Source organism: Bactrocera neohumeralis, chromosome 3 (assembly GCF_024586455.1).
Source record: "Bactrocera neohumeralis isolate Rockhampton chromosome 3, APGP_CSIRO_Bneo_wtdbg2-racon-allhic-juicebox.fasta_v2, whole genome shotgun sequence".
In the NCBI taxonomy this organism is placed as follows: domain Eukaryota; kingdom Metazoa; phylum Arthropoda; class Insecta; order Diptera; family Tephritidae; genus Bactrocera; species Bactrocera neohumeralis.
The window spans coordinates 40,499,837-40,519,295 of NC_065920.1; the positions used below are offsets into that span (position 1 = coordinate 40,499,837).

A 19,459-nucleotide genomic window follows, 5' to 3' on the forward strand; every position below is an offset into this window, starting at 1 on the left:
TTTTTGTTAGTTTTTCGTGGCAAATAAAATTTTCTTAAAAAAAAAAAAATTAAAAAAAATATTGATGAGTTTTGCGGCACTGTATATAAAAATGGATCGCAAAATGTGTTGGTAAGCGCATAACTCAACAACGCCTGGACCAATTTTGCCAATTCTTTTTTTAAAATGTTCGTTGAGGTTCAAGGATGGTTTTTACGGCAAGAAAAATTCGAATAATTGCCGGAAAACCCCTAAAAACAGCCCCTTTCTTTTTCCCATACAAACGAATGATTGTTTGTTTGTTAGTAACGCTAAGAGAACGGCTGCACCAATTTTGATGAAATTTTCAGGGGTTGTTCGTTGCGGATCAGGGAAGGTTTAGAAATAAAAATACCTTATACTTTTCATGAGGAAAAGTCGGAAAATTGGATAATTTCAAAAAGTAACTTTTTTCCATACAAACTTTTTTAAATTTTTGTTTGTTTTGTTTTTCAATATTTTGATTTGTAAATTATTTGAATCGTTCAATTTCTGTCGCTTGCTATTTTATTCCGGCTATTCAAAAGAAAAATTATTGAAAATTATTCAGTGAAAACTTTATGTGTTTCACACAAAGTGATCAATTACAGATTGAAATTTTTTACGAAGCCACGAAGAGGTCGCGCTAATATCGGTCGGCCTTATTTATGCCATCAACGTACGGCAGGCAAGGCAAGAAGTACTCCCAGGATGCGGAGACATACGTTCGGAATTATGGATCGCGGTCAATCACCAAGCGATCGTCACGATGTCACAGCACGGCTTTTCAAACAACAGTTACGATGTTTGATTGACTTTATCTTGAAGCAACGTATACTATATGTGGTGCTGTTGGATGCTAGATGTACTTTGTTGAGTGGCAAAAGAGATGTTTTCCGCATTCTTCTTTTGATGATGGTTACACCAGATCAAATTGATGAAATCATTTCTGCTGAAATTCCTGATGCAGAGAAAGATCCAGTATTATACGAACTGGTGGAAACCAATATGGTTCATCTTTTCGGTTTGAATGTCTGACAATAAATGCACGAAACACTATCCACGTGCTTTTCTTTCGGAAAGACAAACTAGAAATGATGGATATCCACTCTATCGGCGTCGCTCACCAAACGGCAATGACAGAACATTCAGCATTGAATTTAGAATAGTGAATATCGTAGTTGACAACACACGGATCGTACTATATTCACCATTATTGTCTAATTCACATTCAAAACTCATATCAATGTTGAGTATTGCAGTTTGGTGTAATCGATAAAATACGTTTGTAATTACGTCACCAAAGGAAGCAACATGACTGTTATTGGTCTTGAACGGTAAGGTCGATACCGGAACTGCAATAAAGCGCTTTGTACCATATTTATTTTTGTAGTTCATGAACGTTTTCCGACTGTTGTGCGTCTCGCAGTTATTTTGGAGAATGGCCAAAGAGTGTATTTCCACCCAGAGAATAGAGTACAGCCAGTGGAAATACCGCCAGCAACAAAATTAACATTTACGAGTTTTTTCTCAATTTTCGTCAGTGATCCGTTTGCGAGAACATTGCTCTATTCGGAAATACCTTGACATACATGGATTGCATCGTCGAAGAAATGATTACGCAGAAAGCAAGGCCAAGTAACCATTACAATCACATGTTAATCACTGGAATGAAAATGAAGTTCGCACACTTTTCGCGATAAACATTTCGACATATCAACCTTCAAATCCGCGCCAATTATGGTTTACGAACAATGCAGTACAGTTCCGGTTGATACTTCCGGTGGTTTGATATCAATTCCATCCGCCGTTTATCAATTCACGAAAGATGAACTCATCACGAATGGTCGGGCATAGGCCAAATTATCGTAACTACGATTCCTTAAGTGCACGCGCAATGTTAGCTGCCAAAAATACCGATGTTGTTGACATAAACTGGAAGATTCAAAGTCAAATTCCAGGAGACTTGCGTTCATACAAATCGATCGATCGTCTTGACAATGAAAACGACGCCGCGAATTATACAGTGGAATTTCTAAATTCTTTGGAGAGGCTTGGTATGCCACCGCATCATTTGCGTGCATTTGATTCTACGAATTCCTTTGAGTTCTAACGATTTGCCATTTCAGTTCAAACCAATTCCGTTTCCAGTGAAAATTGCATTTGAGATGACAATCAACAGGACACAAGGATAGTCGCATAGTGTGTGGCATAAATGTGGAAATGCTATGTTTTTCACACGGCCAAATGTACGTGGCATGCTCACGAGTTGAAAAACCATCTTTTCTGCACACCGAAACAGAAACCAAAAAATGTTGTTTATCAAGCTGCGATACACTGAAATAAATTAAATGATAAATTTAACTTTCTTTTCATTTCAAACACATAATTTCACGCAGGACAATGGCTGCGGGGTCAGCTAGTTCCTAATATAAAGACACTTGTTGTTCAAGCGACAAATGTCACCAGTCATTGAGTTTTGGGGGCTCAACTGGTAGTAGCAAAAGCTGCAAGGTCTTACCAGAGACTTTAACCTGGTATCACGGGGAGCAGTTAGCCGTTGGAGTCATTGGCCCTGGTCATTGGTTTTGGCCCTTTGTGGAGATTCGTGGTGGCTGTGGTTGAAACCTAAAGGCAGGCAGGGTTGAAAAGTTCAATCCAATGTGGAGTCACATTGCGGGCAGGTGCCGGACCCAAAGTACGGCAGAGATTTTAGATCGGCCTCGTACCCGACCAAGGCGGCTAAGGTGTCCCTATCGACTTCAGCCAATTGGAACCAAAGTATACGTGCAAAATACATTTATACTTTGGGGCGCTGATCAACGCATTGTACGAGTACGAGTATTGATATATGTGCTTCATAGAAAGCACCGTGAGGTTAGGCCGTCGTCGGCAGGTACTCACGTAAATCGCAACAATTGTTGTACGCAATGGATGGACCATCTAAGACGTAGCCGCGGCCAAAATTTAAAGATATAATCTTTAAAAAATAAATGCCAAAGAGTGTTCTTTCGAATGATAATAAACATTTCCCATTCAATTGGTGGTTTTTGAGTGTTTTCTTTAAAAATAGAGAAATCTCTAAATTACAAAAAAAAAGTTTCGAACCATTACTTTAAAAATAGATTTCTCTTCTTCTATAAATGCTGAAGCACCCATAAAGACAAGAAATTAAGTAGAAGAAGAAGTATTATTTTAGCATTTCGAAGGAGAATATTGTTTCTAAATTGCAGCGACGATTATTTTTACTCTGGCTGAGATAAATGTAATTTTACACAATTGTTTAATTATTTATGAGTACCAAACTCAAACTTACATAGCTGCATAAAGGAAGACGAATGTTCGGGATGTCGAAAGCGGTTTTACGGTCGAAAAATATATCGTAATTGATAATTCAATAATACCGTTCATTGTTCTTCACTCTTGGTCTTACTACTCAAACTTCCTCAAAATCAATTGTCAATTGTTGAAATCCAACATCTTGAGGATTTATTCACAATCTTTCGCAAATATTTATGGAGTCTCAGCCTGTTATATTGGAGTAGCAATACTTCTCTAAATGGATTATGTTTAAACTGTGACCATTTTATTGATTAGCGGGTGCATTTCCTTATGTCGAAATTTTTTATTAGACCGAAACACATTTTGGGCTCGGATAAATCCAAAATCGTAGCTCAAAAATTTCTGATGGCACTAAAATGTGATTCGACTCCTTCTTTTAATACTCACGTAAGAGTCAGTCAACGTCAGTAGCTTGAAACCACGCTCTTTACCATGAGTGCTCTGAAATTTCGAAATCACTTGAAATTGTTTGGATTAACCGTAAGTGTATTTGGAACAGTGTATAAGCCTAATTACTAAGAGCCTTCGTAGCCAAAATAATCATTGTCCCCCACGTTGTCCTATGATTTATTTAAAGGGTTGGCTTGAAAACCTTGACTAACTGAAAGAACATCTTGTGAAAGTAAATATCGTGATGTGGCCTATTTAAGATTAATCAGCTGACCAAACCAAATTTATAATTGAGTGGAAGTATACATTCTTCTATCAGCACACCAGTTCATGGGAGCTTTTGGGTATAGTTCAGGTTCACAAAAAATTCATCTTACTCTGGTCAGTTTAATTTTAAGCCTCGTAGAAATGAGACTGAAGCGTAGCCGTTTGAAAAAGAATGAAGTTTTATAGAAGAAGTATGATAAGGTTTTAAATTTGATTTAAAAACGAAAATTATTCTAAAGTTACCTTTATCAATATTCAATATAATAACTTTCAACCCAAACAATTTTTTAATAATTAAACAGGTTTATCGGACACCAAACTCCATGAAGTATATCTAGACAACTCCGAAATAAAGCTAAGCTGGATGGTGGATTGGTATAAACAGGAGGTGCTCTTTCATCTACAAAATGCCTTTAACGAAAATCACCGCTGGTTCTATTTGGGCTTTTCGAAGCGTGGCGATGTGGGCGATGCTGACATCTGTTTCTTTGAGAATCAAAATGGATTTTTCAACATTGTCACCGACACTTATACCAGTCCAGATGGTAAATTTGTGCAAAAAGACTATCAACAAGATTGCGAACTTTTCAAAATGGATGAATACACGTTGGCATTTAAGCGAAAATTCGACACCTGCGATCCGCTGGACTTGAGGATGCATGTAAGTGTTGTTGTATTGTTGACGAGTATAATTATGTGTAGTTGGCTGTGTGAGATATTATGTTTGGAATTTTTGTCATTTACTTCAATTCTTCATAAGTACCTCAATGAGTTTATAACATAATTTTACAGCTTTGTTTATGTTGAAAGTGTTTGTTCACACTGATTCGATAATTGTTTGCCAAAATAAAGTGGAAGAAACTCAAAGATGTTAACTTGATTGGGAAGTAAAAAAGGTGGCCATAAATTTGGTGTGTCAGGGTGTGGTGTGAATAGATACTAGTTTAACTTGCTGAATATCTAGACCATAATTCTGGAAATGTTAAGTAAAGCTAGGGTATCAATGCGGCTGCCAGAATATCATTAATGCGAACAGAGTTAGAAAAGGTTTTAAAAGCATTCATGTCGAATGATCTTTAGATCTTTTCGGGTAGTTATTAATGTAGAGCTCTATAGGCGTTATTTCTGCGAAAACAATTAAGCAGACAATGGCGTAATCTTTATAAGATCTTCGGAATTGAGGCTTGAGAATAGACAATTAACAGTCTGAGACCTTACTCGCATTGTTCGAATATCGGAAGAATAAGCGAAAACTATTTTGAAAGATCATTTGGGCCTAAGAAAAGTAAATGCACGAAAATCAAAAATCATTAAATTTTTTTGCAAAACTGCGCCGCGTTCACTTCTGTGAAACAATGCTTTAAGACTACCAGGATGTCAAGAAACGTATTGTGAGAGTTTTCTTCGATTATAGAGGTGTAGTGCACTCCGAATTTCTTCCGACGGGTCAAACTGTCGACAGGGAATATTATTTGAGCGTTATGCGTCGTTTGTGCGAAGATATTGGTATCAAGTAAGGAAGGGCTAAGTTCGGGTGTCACCGAACATTTTATACTCTTGCATGATAAAGTGATAATCGAGATTTCATTATCCGTCATTTACATATTTTTCAAATGCCGAATTTTTTTAAAGTTTTATTCCGCTATCATCATTGGTTTCTAATGTATATATATATATACAGAGAAGGCATCAGATGGAATTCAAAATAGCGTTATATTGGAAGAAGGCGTGATGTGAACCGATTTCACCCATATTTCGTACATGTCATCAGGGTGCTAAGAAAATATTATATACCGAATTTCATTTAAATCGGTGGAGTAGTTCCTGAGATATGATTTTTGCTCCATTAGTGGGCCGCCACGCCACGCCACGCCCATTTTCAATTTAAAAAAAAAACCTGGGTGCAGCTTCCTTCTGCCATTTCTTCCGTAAAATTTAGTGTTTCTGACGTTTGTTGTTAGTCGGTTAACGCACTTTTAGTGATTTTCAACATAACCTTTGTATGGGAGGTGGGCGTGGTTATTATCCGATTTCTTCCATTTTTGAACTGTATATAGAAATGCCTGAAGGAAACGACTCTAAAGAGTTTGGTAGTTTCCGAGATGTATACAAAAAACTTAGTAGGGGGCGCGGCCACTCCCACTTTTCCAAAAAAATTACGTCCAAATATGCCCCTCCCTAATGATCCTTTGTGTAAAATTTCACTTTAATATCTTTATTTATGACACTTTATAGGTTTTCGGTTTTCGCCATTTTGTGGGCGTGGCAGTGTGCTGATTTTGCCCATCTTCGAACTTAACCATCTTATAGAAATACTTAGCCAAGAAATACGTGTTTACTCAAGTTACAACTTGCACGGACGGACGGACAGACAGACAGACATCCGGATTTCAACTCTACTCGTCACCCTGATCAGTTTGGTATATATAACCCTATATCTGACTCTTTTAGTTTTAGGACTTACAAATAACCGTTATGTGAACAAAACTATAATACTCTCATTAGCAACTTTGTTGCGAGAGTATAAAAAATATTCAGCGGTTTGAATCGAGGCACAGCAAGGTCAACCAGGCGACCAAAACAATTACCTCAAACTATTTTTTTAAAGAATAAAAACAGTTTATTAAAAAAAAATAGTTAAAAATGTCGAACACTGCGGACTTGATACAAAGGAAAGGCGATCTACGCGTAGACGGGATCACTTTTGAGAAGAAGCTGCGCGTAGAAGATATTAGATTTGAGGAAATAAATCTAGAAAATAAAGGGAGGAGAGCCGAAGATTATAGGAAGCGCATCGAGCAGCTCAAAATGGAACTTGCATCCAAAGAGATGGAGGTAGGAGTAAGGGCAATAAGCCCAACTGATAAAATGATAGACCTCATAGAGCAGGCAATTGAAAAAAGAGCAGAAAAATTTCGATTTTTTATTGCAGAGGCAAAAATAAATCTAAATAACAGAGACGAAACTGAAATCGAAAGATACTAAGAACATCTCAAGAACTATTGGAGCCGCATGGAGAAAAATATCGACGAATTAACAATGAAATATAACAAGTCGTGTAATAATTTCGAAATAGAAGATCTTTCTTTTGAAGTCACTGATACTTTGCGAGTATTGAAAAAACAAAAAGAAATCAACTTAAAAAAAAAACAATTGAGAAATTGGAATTACCAAAAATAAAATTACAAAAATTCTCAGGCGAATTCCGAGAATGGCAACCATTTAAAGAGCTCTTCGAGGAGTATGTCCATAATAATAAGGACATTAGTGACACCGAAAGGATGAGCTTTTTAAAATCTTGTCTTCAAAAAGATGCTAGACTAATGGTTAGTCACCTGATAACGAGATCAGGTGCAAATTACAACACTACTTGGGAATTACTGGCACGCGGGTATGATAACGCGCGCAAACAGTTTAATAACTATAACCTTCGAGAAGCATTGCGTTAATGACATATTGAAGGAACGCAAGCTGCGCGTAGAAGATATACGTTTCGAAAAGCATTGTGTTGATGACACAACGGAAGAGCACGACTTAACGGTAGCTAACAACAAGTCGACAACTAAATGCGATCAAAAACTATGTAACCTGGCAAAAACGAAGAAAACTGAAGAGCAAAAGGAATCTTGGAGAGCTAAAATTTTGGATAATGACTTTAAACAAGGGATTTTATCACCTACGGGAAGAGAAGACTTTAAGATGCCTTTTATTCACCAGGAGAGTCCTCACTTCGGAGGAAGTAGGGAGGCTGGTTATCTTGTTACAGACGCAACAATGGATCTTGACCCGCCTGATGAAGAGCCAAATGAAGACAAGACAATTAAAGTCGCTGACGATGGAGGTATGACAGCGGAAGTTGCAGTACTGATTCTAAAAGCCAAGAAGAATGAAAGATTTCTCACTCGACAAAAGACTTGTTCATTTCCCCACCAGTGGAAAGGTTGACAAAATCTTTGTTGAGTTTAAACAATATATGAGACATGAGTTAGTTGTTGGACCGATTTTCACTTTCTTCACCATAAAACTATATTATATCTAATATGTGATTTACTTAATTTTGTTCAGCCATCTTACATATTGACCGATATGTACGGTATATGTAAATCCACCCAGAAGTTTGGCATTAACCAGATTTGATTCTTTTTGGCTGGAAAATATGCTCTGAGTTTCGATCAAATACATATACGATAGAAAGCCAACTTCTTCTTCATCTTTACTTGCATGGACACCGCTAACGCGATTATAGTCGAGTTATCCTTTTCATTGGGGGCGTTTTTCACGTGGCAGGTCCCAAACCCAGCGCACAACGCTGGTTCGCCTTGTCACTTTAGCTCGCCTTCTCACTTTAGCTCGCCTTCAAACGGATGTTCTTTGGCTACCCGGAGGATACTTGATCTAAGAGCGGAAGTCGTAAACAGCTTGAGACATATGTAAAAGAATCGTTTCTGGACACTCCCAAGTGAATTGTGATCAGAGAACTTTCCTCACTTGCGCGAACTTCTACACATGACTCATCCTCCTATGAAGCCAACTGGATGTTTAAAATTCCTTTTATTCGGGGAAGTATTCATAAGGTTTTCTCCATTTTAGGCAAAGAAGCAAACTGTTATTAAACAAATACGCTCTATGAATTCCTTTAAGATAACTCATATATTGGGTATCAAGTCAACCAGCGTTTCGAAAATCCCTACATATATTAGAAATATGGGCACTAGGTCGACTTCACCCATTTGAGACTGTAGAACACACTTAAATCAGGAAAATATTCTCTCCTAATTTCAAAAATATATCTCAAAGTTTTATTCAGAGATAAAGAGATCCCCAACTCTGCTGTCAATGGAAATGTGAGAGCCGCTCACCTACCGAACTTTGACAGTTGACTGGATTGGGTAGGTTTTAACGTTTTGCAATTGGAATGACTGAAACGACCAGATTGAAATTATACCAAAATATATGTGAGAGGAGGAGTTTGTTGCCGTCGTTCAAGATCAGTTATAAAAAACGTAAAAGAATGAAAATCAAAGATTATGCGAAATTTACAAGTAAATATATTTCATGAAACGTTTTGCAATTTGATGCATAGTACCATTAATTTTCAGTTACCAATGATTAAAAACATTTATTAATTGAGAACTAGCAGGCTTAATTCTCCATATTAAGTATTGAAAGATCAAACGTCAGTTGTTTTAATATACTATAAAATCATAAAAAAGGATTTAAGTAGTTTCCCCATATATTAAAAGTCCAATATATAATTGGGGTACTCACAACGTGTCATAAAGCATCGTAAAATCATAAAATCATAAATTTTTATACCAGTTTAAAAAATTTGTTGGATTGCATACTAAAAAAAGTTTACGCAAATACAACTCTGAACGCTATGTTTTCGGATCGTTATAACTTATAACTTTATGAGACTATGTGAAACCCCTAAATAATTTGCAATCGTAATAAATGTTGGGTGTTTTAATTTCAATGCCTAAAAATTCTTATTTTGTTCGCTCTGGCCTCAATGGAAAATGTTATAAAAAACCCTTATTTTGATTCGCACTGACACTGGAATAAGTTGGGCATCCCATTATCCCTGGTTTTATGGATATTTTCGTAGAAAAACACCGTTAGGCACTGAAGTCTGGTCACTTGATTTTCCTTATTTACACCGTCATTGTTAAGTGTGTATTTAAGGACAATTCTGCAAAATTGAGCTTTTTAATTAAAAGCAAGCAACCGGAACATAAAACAACTGAATGATCGGTTGTATGAGAACATATGTGATATATCGATCTGGCCGATTCCAACAAATGATCAATAGTACTTCAAAATGTACCTTATGTTCTACATTTCATTTGGACATCTCGGTTAGGTTAGATTAAGTGAATCTGTAATGCATAGACCAGTTTTGGTCCTTTGCGATACCAGATGGAGTTCAATTGCTAGGTAGAAGAGAAGTAGTCAACCTTTAGGATGCCTGCGCTTGACGCAAATTTTAACAGAATCTGCGCACTCACTATCAATACATCCTCCAGTGTATCATACCGTGAGGACCCCAGATGCAAAATGAAAAAAATTACTTAAAAAGCCGAATATCTCGAGAAGTATAGCTATTTTGCCCTAGGATCTTTCTTGTAGCTAACAAAATTTTCTACAAGTTTGTCAGATACATTTTTACTATAACTCTTGTCATTTACGAGATAAATACAAAAAATGCGAATTTCGTGGAAAAATCGGGTTTAGAGCCCCGTACTACCTCGCCGGTGTGAGTTACGACTTTGTTGCACTGGGCACTTTTGTAAAGTGAACAATTCTGAAAAATATACGTTTAAAGTCAAAGCGATGCCATAAAACACCCCTGATCTCTAGGAATTTAAAGATAAAAATCACGATTGTAGTGATTTTCTATGGAAAATTTTTACATGCCTTGGTCCAGTCCTTAATGTTAATATTAAGGGCTAAAAATTTCAGGGAATCAATGCGTTGATCAGCGCCCTGAGAATGCTAGGCATTTTCAGTACCAATTGGCAGTGTGGAATGGACACACTAATCACATTGGTCGGGGTCGAGGCCCATATAAAACCTCTATCGTGCTTTGGGTCCGGCACCCTGTTGCAATGCAACTCCACATGCAACAAAGTCAGTGAACGGAAGGACAGACAGTCATCCTGATTACAAGTCTTTTGATCATTTATATACCATATACAGGGTTTGTCCGGAAAGTAATAGGACTGATTTTCTTCCGCCGCGACTGTACTTCGGAGCGTGCGCGCACCGACTGAATTCGGTAGAGGCATTCCTAGCGGCTGGTCAGCTGTCACCGAGCACCTGGAGAGTCAGGACAAACATTTTTGCGCGACGTGTTTCTGTGAGTAATGCAAGCCGAAAATGCAGCGTTCGTTAGAGCAAAGGTACGTGATTAAATTCTGTGTGAAACTCGGTAAATCTGCGGCAGAGACGTTTGATATGATCAAGCAGGCTTAGTCAGATCTTGCTTTAGCAGGAAGTGGTGTGTTTCGGTGGCACCAGGCCTGATGAATGAGCAAATCCAAAGGGAAAACGATGTTCATTGTCTTTTTTGACGTCAAAAGTATCGTCCACTATGACTTTGTTTCTCCTGGACAAACGGTCAATGCCAAGTTTGACGAAGGAAGTCATCAAGAGACTCAAATTGAAACGTAAAATGTCAGTCGAGTCCGACAAGACATCGCAGCCGATTGGAAGTTGCACCATGACAACGCCCGGCTCACACCGCCTTTCTTGTGAACAACTACCTAAGCAAGGCCGGCATCTCAAGGCTTCTGCAGCCGCCCTACAACCCTACTGCCCAGATGTGGCCCCCCGGACCTTTTTGTGTTTCCTTGCCTAAAAAGGCCGATGAAAGGCAAGCATTTTGATACCACAGAGGGATCCAAGTAGCATGCACCTCAGCTCTCAAGGCTATTCCGGAGAATGCCTTCCGTGTCGCCTTCAATGCTTGAAAATCGCGCTGGCAGCACTGCATCGACGCAAAAGGAGCCTATTTTGAAAGTTTTTAAAGAATTGTAAAGATTGGTCCAATAATTTTTTTGTAAATCGACTCAGTTCTATTACTTTTCGGACAAACCCTATATGTATATATAAAGTAGGTAACTCTATATGTATTTCGATTAATTTTAAGTGATACAAGCAACAGCTCTTTAGCAACACGTTACGAGAACATAAAACGAAAACCTCCAACATATCAAGTATAGACTATTAAACTTAATTCAAGTCGGTCCTTTTGCGATTTTGAACTTGCCAAATAAAATTATGTACTCGAATTCGTTTTTTTATTAAAACTGTTTAGAATTAAATCTTCCATATATCCAAAGAAGTTTTCTCTTTGCATAATATATAGTATATATAAATAATATGCTATAGACAGCAGACCCTTCAATGTAATTCTTAGGTATCATCAATTAGAGATTAATTCATTTAAAACTCAATAGAAGTCCAGCTATTTTCGAATCTGACACTCAAAGATCAGTCGTTTCAAGGAAGACATTGGCCAATTCTGTTTGAAAAATTACTTTACAAACCTCCCCGCAATTCAAGCTAACTATACTGATCTACAATTACTAAATATTGCTTAATCTATAATCTAATATCGCACTATCTTTACAGGAGGGTACAATGTACATTATGTGGGCCAGAGGTGAAAGTCGCTTGGCACTGGAAGATTATCAGTTTCCCTTTCCTAATATTTCCTCACATGAATCTGGCATAAAAATGATGCAATTACTTCGCGCAGATAAAATTCTCATACCAGAAACGTAAGTATTTCCTACCCACTTAAAACTTGGTAGATATATTGTTGTTACATTTTCCTTCAGCAATTTGAAAACAATTCAAGTCACACTCGAAAATGTGACCGTACCAACAAAGGAGACAACCTACTGGTGTCACATACAAAAACTGGACGAATCATTTGCGACGAAACAGCACATAGTGCAATTCGAGCCTCTCATTACCTCTCCAGATTTGGTGCATCATCTGGAAGTTTTTCACTGCGAAACAGATCCACAAGTAGAAATTCCGTTATACAATGGAGACTGTGAGAAAATGCCGGCAGAAGCTAAAGTGTGCTCCAAAGTCATATCACTGTGGGCTATGGGCGCTAGCACGTTCACGTATCCACCAGAAACTGGCTTACCAGTAGGAGGCAAGGACTATAATCCGTTCGTACGCCTAGAAGTGCATTTTAACAATCCCGAATTGAAAGCAGGTACATGTGCTGGAACGAGTTTCAGTAGTCTAAATAGCATTTCCTTTTACCAATTCATATATTTCGTATATTTAATAGGTCGCATTGATAGCTCTGGCATGAGAATAAAGTTGGCTTCGAAGCTAAGACAGTTCGATGCGGGCGTAATGGAATTAGGCTTGGAATACACCGATAAGATGGCTATACCACCCGGTCAAGTGGGCTTCCCGCTAAGTGGTTATTGCATCGCCGAATGCACTGAAGTGGTGAGTTCTTATCCTCGCTCATAAATTTAGGAATTACCCAAGAATAATTTTTGCTTTTTTAATCATTCCTCTAATCTGTAAAGGCCCTTCCGTCCAGTGGTATTATCATATTTGGTTCTCAACTGCATACACATCTTCGTGGCGTTCGTATTCTGACACGTCATTTTCGCGATAACGAGGAACTGCGCGAAGTCAATCGAGATGACTATTACTCGCATCATTTTCAAGAAATGCGCAACCTGCATTATAAACCTCATGTGCTACCGGTAGGATGCTGCTATTTATAATTTTTAAACTATCTAAATTTTCGGTATCGATTTTGTAGGGTGACGCTTTGGTCACAACTTGCTATTATAATACTCTGGGCTATGAGAATGCAACACTGGGCGGTTTTTCAATCAGCGACGAGATGTGTGTGAACTATATTCATTATTATCCGGCTACCAAATTGGAGGTTTGCAAGAGTTCTGTCTCCGAAGACACGCTGGAAAATTATTTCATTTATATGAAAAAGTAAGTCAAATGATTTAAGAAGACTGGATGTGTGTATTCACAAATATAAGCTCAACAGTTTATTTCGAGGTAGTTCTACTTTATAACTACTCATTAAGTGTAACAACCTTCCGATGATGAAAATGGAAAAAGGTTTATTTGGCAATCGAAAATTTCACACTGCCTTTCTCCTCCTTCTTTACTCGAGAAGAGTTTAGTTTTTTAGGCTAATTTGATCGACCAAACATTTATAATGGATGTTTATTCAAAACTGTTGTGAAGAATATCAGATTTAGGTCGTTGTTGAAACTTTCAACCATAGGATCACAAATTCCTTTCTGGTCACTCTTAGTTCGCCAAGCAAGAATTTTGCCTCGGAGACCGAGTTTTTCCAAAATCGGTGTTTACAGTTGTCGCAAAATACACTCCGTTTTTAAGCCTCAAAATGAGACCTACTTTGTCTTTACATCGCCCTTGTGCTAATTAAATTTTTACCGAGAACATCGAAAGGATCAAAAAATCCTCTTTTTCGATTAAGGGATACCATACCTAACGCATATTCCAAATTTTGGTCCCTGAAACCTTTTTGATGATAGCCGAGTTAGCAACAGCGCGCCAGTCGTTTTTTCTTGTCGCTACTTGGCGCCAGTTGGAGATTCCCAGCGAAGCCAGGTCCCTCTCCACCTGGTATTTCCAACAGAGTGCAGATCTTTCTCTTCATCTGCTTCCCCCGGCGTGTACTGCGTCGAATAGTCTCAGAGCTGGAGTTTTTTCATCAATTCGGACGACATGACCTAGTCAGCGTAGCCGCTGTCTTTTAATTCGCTGAACTTTGTCAATGTCGTCGTATATCTCATACAGCTCATCGTTCCATCGAATGCGATATTCGCCGCGGCCAACGCGCAAAGAACCATAAATCTTCGGCAGAACTTTTCTCTCGAAAACTCGTAACGTCGACTCATCAAATGTTGTCATCATCCATGCCTCTATACCATACAGCAGGATGGGAATAATGAGTGGCTTATAGAATTTGGTTTTTGTTCGTCGAGAGAGGACTTTACTTCTTAGTTGCCTGAGCAGTCCCAAGTTGCACTTATTGGCAAGAGCTATTCTGCGTTGGATTTCGAGGTCATCATTGTTGCTGCTTCTGTTAATACTGATTCCAAGATAGGCAAAATTATCTACGACTTCGAAGTTATGACTGTCAACAGTGACGTAGGCCAAGTCGCGAGTGTGATGACCGAAACCATGGCCTATAATATGATATGAGCAATCCTGATCCACGTTTAATCTACTTAATGAAGGACGTAGAAGTTTGAGTAGGTCGTCATGTTTGCTATAATAATGCTATCATGCTATTTGTTGATACGATTTAACGAATGCAAACGAGACGCAATGGATGGCTGAACAAATTTCACCCATCTGGTAGCTGCCAGCACGATGGTGAAGCGATCTGCGGCTACGGTCAAAATTATTCGCCATAGTCAGGAATAGAAAATAACAATTCGATGGCAATTGCAAACTATAAGATGGATGCATAAGAATATCCTTACCAACCTCCCGGAACTTCTGACAAGTTCCACTGTATGTGTCCGGCCTGGCGTTATTCTGATTTATCACAATTTCTTTCCTTTTAGTTAATGCTGGCCACTTTTGAGGGACTTTTTGTTTCCGACGTACCAATTATTGACAGTACAGGTCTGATTTATGAGTTCGACCGTCAGAGAGCAGGCCATAGTAGTTGATTTCCGCTTTTCAGCATCAGTAACCTTCCGTTCTCCAATGGAAATTCGCCCATGAGGTGTTTTGCGTTAACCGTGTGACCAGCCTTTGACAATCAAACTGGTGCTGGTCGGACCTGATGATTTTCATTCTTTTTTAGATATTTTCCACAACAACTCCTTTCGTGGAGTATCTTTGACATACAATTTTTTTCCAACGAAATCGACGAAGCCGGAATAGTGCATGATCTACTCCTGCAGTATCAGGACCATAAACAGTATTCATATTTTCATCCCTTAGCCACTTAGCTCACGTCTTTGAAGAGAAAAACGCTAAAGTATGGGATATTTTCTCTTTGATGTCGCCATCTTTGACGCCTGTTCAAACAATACTGAACCAAACAATCACAAAACTGTCTGAATACGAAAATTAGTATCTTTACAATTCCATATTGTATAACCCAATCTTACTTCTACAATAACAGATACAGATAACTAAACCCATGCATTGGGAAACTAAATGATGATTTCTTATTACTAGACCTAATATTTAAACCACGGAGTGCCTTACTCAGAAACAGTTTCAGTATTTGACTTATATATATTGTACTTTAGGAAAGAACATCAACGCGGCATAAGACTAAGTGGAGCACGTTCGAAGAATTATCGCAGCATCAAATGGACGGAACCACGTGTGGATCAACTTTACACCATGTACATCCAGGAACCACTCAGCATGCAGTGCAACAAATCGGATGGTTATCGCTACGAGGGCTACAATTGGGAGGGAGCACCAGTGACGCCAGTGGCAATCAAAATACCCATGCACAGCAAACTATGTCCCAACTACAACCCGTTATGGTTGAAACCGCTGGAAAAGGGTGCGTGCGACTTACTGGGCGAATGTATCTATTAAAACTTCAACATGTTGCAGGCGTAACGGCGTTCTTCATAGTTCATACCTATAACATTTGAAAGTTAAATATTTTATGGACGCAAATTTGAGAAAAATGTAAACTTTTAAATACAATGAGCAGTACAGCTGCCGCGCAAAAGCTTTATGGAGTAAACCAGACATTTTAGACTAGTTTGTATTACAACAAAAAAAAACAACTATGAAGATCTTATGCATGTATGTAGATAGCGAAAAGAATAGAATATTTGAGGCGTTAGAAATACATATGTATGTACTAGGAAAAAAAAGAGATTTTTTTGTAAAAAAATGCCCAAACAACTGAAAAGATTTACGATCTCCAGATCGTTGTGAAGCAGAAGGAATAGAAAGTGTCTGAAATAAAATATTTTATAGTTGTTACGAAAGATTTGAGTTTTACTAATGATTGCGTTTATTGACAGCAGAATTAACCCTTCAGGAATTAAGCCAGATTTGCTGAATTTATGCTGAATACAAACAAAAAAGTAATTGATTCTTAAGCACGCTTCCATAGAACGTTCCAAACACTAGATTCCAGCCAGGTGATCGAGGTGACCATAAAAATATTTTGGCATTGTTACATGGTTGCAAACAACCGATGCACAAGAGATTTAGAAAACGTAAATGCATACATACAAACATATATTTATGTACTTAAAACTGCAATTCATATTTACCGTTAATGTCATGCGGCAAGTAGAAGTGCACTCAGTATTATTATGAAACCCAAACAGCATTGCATGTAAGATTTAAATCATACCATGCACAAAACTAACTGTATATGTAGCTATGTAAAATCACCAATGACAAATATACATATATATTTTATGTATTGTACATACCAGATATATACACATACATATACATGCACTAGGAACATAAATATTTTAGACGTATATAAGATGTGATAATAATATTGTATACCTAAATGCATATAAATATATATAAATAATATACACTTACATACATACAACCATTAAAGTGAAGCGAAATGTAAGTAAATGAATTACAATTTAGTATTAAATGGATCACCATACCAGCAGCAACATTTCTTGTTTTATTTCAATAAAAAATGACACCAAAGCTATCGCAGCTCCACAAAAAAAAACCTTTGTTGTCCTGGGTATCATCGCAAATTTATATGCTTTTAAATGTCCAGATTCTTCTTCTTTTTTACTGGCGTAGACACCGCTTTTACGCGGTTATAGCCGAGTTAACAACAGACATTTCTTCTTTTCGCAAGGTGGCGCTAATTGGAGATTCCAAGCGAAGCCAGGTTCTTCTCCGCCTGGTATATCCAACGGAGTGGGGACCTTCCTCTTCTTCTTCCGGCGGGTACTGCGTAGAATACTTTCAGAGATGGAGTGTTTTCGTCCATTCGGACGACATGACCTAGCCAGCGTAGCCGCTGTCTTTTAATTCGCTGAACTATGTCAATGTCGTCGTATATCTCAAACAGCTCAACGTTCCACCGAATGCGATATTCACCGTGACCTATGCGCAAAGTACCATAAATCTTCCGCAGAGCCTTTCTCTCGAAAACTCGTAACATCGACTCATCAAATGTTATCATCATCCATACCTCTGCACCATATAGCAGGACAGGGATAATGAGTGCCTTATAGAGTTGGTTTCTGTTCGGCGAAAAAGGACTTCTCCATTTCCTACTCAGGCTGACATTGTTGTTGGTGTTGATGGAACTAAGTGGTTCCAAGATAGACAATTATCTACGATTTCAAAGTTATGATTGTCAACAGTGACGTGAGAGCCAAGTCGCGAGTGCGACGACTGTCTGTTTGATGACAGGAGATATTTCGTCTTGCCCTCGTTCACTACCAAACCCATCTGCTTCGCTTGCCCATCCAGTCTGGAGAAAGAAGAACTAACGGCACGGATGTGGAGGCCAATAATATCAATATTATCGGCGTACGCCAGCGTATACCTGCTTGATAAAGCTCTGTAGCTCGAATTATTTTCTTCAGCAGTGGATTGAAGAAGTCGCACCATAGGGAGTCGTCTTTTCTGAAAACTCGTTTGGTAACGAACGGCTTGGTGAGGTCCTTCCCGATCCTGAAGGAGCTTTTGGTATTGCTCAACGTCAGTTTACACAGCCGTATTAGTTTTGCGGGGATACCAAATTCAGACATCGCGGCATAAAGGCAGCTCCTTTTCGTGCTGTCGAAAGAAGCTTTGAAATCGACGAAGAGGTGGTGTGTGTCGATTCTCCTTTCACGGGTCTTTTCCAAGATTTGGCGCATGGTGAATATCTGGTCGGTTGTTGATTTGCCAGGTCTAAAGCCACACTGATAAGGTCCAATCAATTCGTTGACGGTGGGCTTTAATCTTTCAAACAATACGCTCGATAGAACCTTATATGCGATGTTGAGGAGGCTTATCCCACGGTAGTTGGCGCAGATTGTGGGGTCACCTTTTTTATGGATTGGGCAGAGCACACTTAAATTCCAATCGTTGGGCATGCTTTCGTCCGACCATATTTTACAAAGAATCTGATGCATGCTCTTTATCAGTTCTTCACCGCCGTGTTTGAATAGCTCGGCCGGCAATCCATCGGCCCCCGCCGCTTTGTTGTTCTTCAAACGGATAATTGCTATTCGAACTTCTTCGTGGCCGGTCAATGGAACTTCTGCTCCATCGTCATCGCTGGGGAATCGGGTTCGCCATCTCCTGGTGCTATGCTTTCACTGCCATTCAGCAGGTTGGAAGAGTTTTCTCACAAGAGTATGCTCCGTTCTTGAAACCTTCTGTTAGTCGCCGCATATTTTCGTAGAATTTTCGTGCATTGCCCTTGTCGGCCAGCTTGTCAAGCTCTTCGTACTCATGCATTTCGGCTTCTGTCTTGTTTTGTCTGTAAATGCGTCTCGCTTCGCTCTTCATCTCTCGGTATCTGTCCTATCCCGCACGTGTTGTGATCAATTGTAACGTTGTGAGGTAGGCAGTCTGCTTTCTCTCCACCACGACAAGGCACTCCTCATCGTACCAGCTGTTCTTTTGCATTTTCCGAAAACCAATTCATCGAGTAGAAAATCGTTCGGCTATCCGTTGTGATTGCAGCTTTTTGATGTCGTTGACGTGCGTTTTTTGCTGCACAGAGGCGAGTGCGTATCTTGGCTGCAACAAAAGAGTTTTCTGAGTCGATGTTAGGATCTCGGAGCGTACGTAGTTCTAAATCACTGGAGACGTGTCATCCGAGCTCTTAAACGGATTATCTCAGAGTGGCCCCATCAAGGCTACCTCTTTCTTAGCGACCCTGAGATCCACACAAGTTGGTTATTGGATCTCACTCAAAGTTGTCACATTGCCCGAGGTGCTCGAC

General features: G+C 38.8%; 1 protein-coding gene across 2 annotated transcripts in view; it reads left to right on the top strand.

Moving 5' to 3' along the window:
* Positions 1–17,171, top strand: part of LOC126752575 (tyramine beta-hydroxylase) — a 74,035-nt gene extending 56,864 nt beyond the window's left edge. For both annotated transcript variants that reach the window (XM_050463488.1, XM_050463489.1), the window contains exons 3-9: positions 4,299–4,657; positions 12,133–12,281; positions 12,342–12,733; positions 12,812–12,978; positions 13,062–13,244; positions 13,304–13,491; positions 15,807–17,171. In XM_050463488.1, coding sequence (XP_050319445.1) covers positions 4,299–4,657; positions 12,133–12,281; positions 12,342–12,733; positions 12,812–12,978; positions 13,062–13,244; positions 13,304–13,491; positions 15,807–16,107 — 1,739 coding nt within the window. In that variant the 3' untranslated portion in view covers positions 16,108–17,171. The remainder of the gene's footprint in view (positions 1–4,298; positions 4,658–12,132; positions 12,282–12,341; positions 12,734–12,811; positions 12,979–13,061; positions 13,245–13,303; positions 13,492–15,806) is intronic.
* The last annotated feature ends 2,288 nt before the right edge of the window (positions 17,172–19,459 follow it).